Source organism: Polistes fuscatus, unplaced genomic scaffold (assembly GCF_010416935.1).
Source record: "Polistes fuscatus isolate 324 unplaced genomic scaffold, CU_Pfus_HIC Scaffold7, whole genome shotgun sequence".
In the NCBI taxonomy this organism is placed as follows: Eukaryota; Metazoa; Arthropoda; class Insecta; order Hymenoptera; family Vespidae; genus Polistes; species Polistes fuscatus.
The window spans coordinates 6,722,536-6,726,651 of record NW_025113151.1 but is presented as its reverse complement, the minus strand read 5'-3'; the positions used below and the strand labels follow the sequence as shown (position 1 = coordinate 6,726,651).

At 39.7% G+C, this 4,116-nt stretch overlaps 1 protein-coding gene across 2 annotated transcripts; it reads right to left on the bottom strand.

The window, feature by feature from the left end:
• Positions 1–424: 424 nt before the first annotated feature.
• Positions 425–3,449, bottom strand: LOC122524103 (protein drumstick). Of its 2 annotated transcripts, none has more exons than XM_043646186.1 (2): positions 3,220–3,449; positions 425–547 (listed from the first exon to the last, which is right to left on the bottom strand). In XM_043646186.1, the coding sequence occupies exons 1-2, from the start codon at positions 3,447–3,449 to the stop codon at positions 484–486; spliced, it is 294 nt and encodes a 97-aa protein (XP_043502121.1). In that variant the 3' UTR covers positions 425–483. The 2 variants fall into 2 exon arrangements, with proteins under 2 accessions (XP_043502121.1, XP_043502122.1); XM_043646187.1 differs by lacking the exon at positions 425–547 and adding an exon at positions 1,356–1,437.
• Between the last annotated feature and the right edge of the window lie 667 nt (positions 3,450–4,116).

The window sequence follows — 4,116 nt, the reverse complement described above, 5'->3', positions numbered from 1 at the left end:
CTTCTTTTTTTAATGATGTGGCTGACGTCTAGGTGTCTAAGCTCAAGGAAATTGGATTGGGAAACGAGAGTAGAAGCGAGAATGATCAAAGAAACGCGCCAACCCGGGTCGAGAATTAAAAGGAAACTTTTTCAATTAAGGGGGGAAAAAACGACACGAAGGGAGAAGAACAAAAAAATCTAATATTTCGTATAACATCGAATTGTCGATTTGAAATTTGACGAATTAATTGAGACAACGCGCTCTGAGACTGCGTTTGAGAAGAAATTGCAGTTAAAATGATTGTTAATAATTGGTTTCAATGTAATCGGATCGTCGTACGCATCGTACGCGTTGAATGAAAAGAAAAAATATAGCGCGGTTTTTTTAGTTTTTATAATATATCTCTGTGTGCGATATTTTTTTTTTTTTATTTTTTTCTTTTTTCTCTGCTTTGTATTTTAATGTTTATATTTTATTTGTTCGGATATGGCAGGATGGCTTCTAGTACCTAGAGTAGCCATTTGAGTAGCCGTTGGAGCCCTTGTAGGGTACAGAGTGTATGCTCCTGTAACAGAGATCGTCGAAATCGGAAGATGAGGAAAGTATATTCTAGAAGGGAACATAATAGTTCACTTCATCAAATTACTTTCTTTTTCTTCCTAGTCTTTTTTTTTTGTTTTCTTTATCTTTTTTTTTGTTTTTTTTTTTTTATCAATCGTATCGATCTAATGTTCGCGCCGTGTTAGTAAATCAAATGATAAGGCGTTTAGACGAAAGGAAAAGAAACACAAATAAAAAATATAAAAAAAGTAGAAGAAGAAGAAGAAGGATAAGAGAGGAAAAGGAAATACATAAAAAAACAAAGGAGAAGTATAAGAAAGGATATATAACGTAGGAAATACGTAGACGATTCGATGATAAAGTGATGAAATAAGTAAACAGCGAGAACGAAAGCTTAATATCGGATTTGCGTGTTTAAGGTAAAAAGGGTAATATAATAAAACGGGGTAAAAACAAAAGAAAAAAAAAATCGTAAAGGAAGGAGAAGGAAATATAAGAAAAAGATCAAGGTAATTTACGTGTGTGTATATATAAAAGAATAAGAAATTAGCGCATGCTGGATATGTCGTGGGGGGCGGTCAAAAATTGATTGCGCTTTCATCGTGCATCGAAAATATTAAGGGGGAGGTGATCAAAGAATAGTGCGTGGTTGTAATTTTAATTGTTCTTGTTGCTGAGTAGTAATAGTAGTAGTAGTAGTAATAGTAATAGTAATAGTAGTTGTTGCTGTTGTAGAATTTATGATTGTTGTTGTAGTTGTTGTTGCTGTTGTTGTTGTTGTTGTTGCTGTTGCTGTTGTTGATTTTGTTGTAGTTGTTGTTGTGTGCATTGTTGTGTAGTAGTATGTGTCAAGGTGCAGGAGATTTCAGAGCTCCCGCTCACCGCCACCCACATCTACAACAGAAGAGAAAACAAGACCACCGCCGTTATATACAAGGTATCCATTAGTATCCACCAGTATCGAAGATTTATTTTATCACCTCGACTCACTCTCTTTCTCTCTCTCTCTCTTTCTCTCTCTTTTTCTCTTTCTCTCAGTCGCTTGCGCGTGCTCTAACGTTCACGCAAGCGAAACAAACCATTCGCGGAACGCGAACAAACCAGAGAAAAAGAAAGAAAGAGAGAGAGAGAGAGAGAGAGAGAAAGAAAGAGAGAAAGAGAGAGAGCCAGCAGCATTATTTCAGTCTGATTTATGGGTCAGACCGATCCTCAAAGTGCTGCGCTTCTCTCCCTAGCCCCCTCATTCTCATTCTCATTCTCATTCTCATTCCCATTCTATCTCTTTCTTTCTCTTTCGTACTCTTTCACTCTCCTTAACTCCCGCACACTCGTAGGCGAACACAAATTCTCCTACACTCTCGTTATTCGCACCTTTACCTCGATCTACGAGAGAAAGAATGAAAGAAAGAAGGAAAGAAAGAAATAGAATGAGAGAAAGAATAAGAGAGATGGGTGAAGGTGACACGGTGCAACATTGCAAGGCCAATGGTGTGAAAAGGTCATCTCGGTAGCGACCTCCTTCTCTCGCTCTCTCGCAACGTTTGTCTTAAGATTCTTCTCTTCTTGCCATTGGCTTCTTCACGCGATTGACTTCAAATGATTTTCCAAAATCCGTTCAAATTCTTACTAACACGTTCTCCGTGTACTTATATATTTTCTTTTTTTTTCTTTTTGTTATTTTTTTGAAATGAAAGTTCACCAAATTTGTTCGATTACACCTGACCCGTCCCGATCCGACCCGACCCGACGATAATTACAAATCTTTTTACGATTGATTGATGAATTTTTTCAGAAACGTATTTTTCTTTTCTTTTTTTTTCTTTTGTTCAAATCAAAAACTCAACGCGAATTTAATTTTGTTTAAAAGCAACACTTCGGTGTATAAAAACGAGCACTATCAAAATTTCGTCAAATCACTTGTAACTTCGATCGAACTCACATTATTATTGGTTAAAACTTTCTTCGTTTCTTCTTCTTCTTCTTCTTTCGTAAAGAACCGACGGAAAGAATAAGAGGAAGAGGAAGAAGAAGAAGATACCGTAAAATTCGATGATAAAAATCCGACGGCTCGATCGACGAAACGAAATCTCGTACGCGAGTTACCCGTCGACGGGAACGAAACTTCGAAACTTGAACAACGAACGGAACGGGATTCGAAACGATTCCGCGCACAATTCAATAGTTGTTGCACTGTGTTACACGTTAACCCATTCGGCACAATTTCGTCAAAGTCATATTATATCGATAGAAAGAAAAAATCAATAAGATAGAAGAAAATGAAGAAACGAAGAGAGCAGAGAGAAGAATAGATAAAATGGCACGAGCGAAAAATCACTTTCAGGATTTAGCACTATGATCATCGATTTCAAATTTCATTTTTTCACTGTGAGAACAAGAAATAGAGAAAGAACGAGGGAAAGAGAGAGAGAAAGAAAGAGAAAAGTCAAAGACACATAGAATCGATATAGAACTTATTCTTTAAGAGCAAACAAGCCAAACAAAAAAAAAATAAAAAAACAAAAAGATAGTTTAAAAAAAAAAGAAAGAGATAGAGAGAAAAAGAAAGAAAGAGAAAGATAGATAGAATGGAAGAGAGTAGAGAAAAAGGTGTCCCCCCGAAAATGAGGGAAGAATTATCAAAGTAGGATAATATTAAAAATGAGATTGATGAGATACCTGTGCTGCTTGAGATTATCCTGCCGCTTGAAGGACTTTCCGCAGACCTCGCAGGTGAAGGTCACATCGTCCTTGTGACTACGCTCGTGAATCATTAGATTGTAAGGTTTGGTGAAGCGCCGCTGGCAGTACTTGCAGACGAACTCTACGGTGCACTTGGCGCGCATCTTCTGCCGCCGGCCGAACTCCCTGCCGTGCCCCTCTGTCTCCATCGGCATTATCGCGAACATCCTTATAAATTCCCACCGCTCCTTCTCTTGGTCTCGACCCTCTCTCTCTCCTTCTCGCTCGGTTCCCTCGCTAACTCTTTCTCTCTCTCTCTCTCTCTCTCACTCGTTCGCTCGCTTACCCGTTCGCTCGTTCGTTCGTTCGTTCGCTTGCTCACTCTCTCTCTCTCTCTTTTTCTCTCCCTCTCGGACCAAGATCTCTCCCACTGTCTCCTTTTCCCTCCTCACGCTCTCTGACTAACGCCTCGAGAGTCCTTCCACCACTTCTCCACAAGAGACGACGACGTATACCTTCCTTCCTTCCTTCTCTCTCTCTCTCTCTTTCTCTTTCTCTTTCTCTTTCTTTCTTTCTCTCTCTCTCTCTCTCTCCTTCTACAAGTTCTGCAAGATCTCTCTTTCTCTCTTTTCTGCCTCCCGCACAGCTAGGCAGCCTCTCGAGACCGGCTGCGTGCGATTACCACGAGTGAGATCACTGCTTATACCCGGACCCGAACGATTCCTTGTCCTCGTCCTCGTCGTCGTTGTCGTTGTCGTTGTCGTTGTCGTTGTCGTCCTCGTCCTCGTCCTCGTCCTCCTCTTCTTCCTCTTCTTCTTCGGTGAGCAAGCTCTACGCTACTACCTGCAAACGAAAAAACAAAATCACGTTCGATGACTTTACGCCAATGATTTT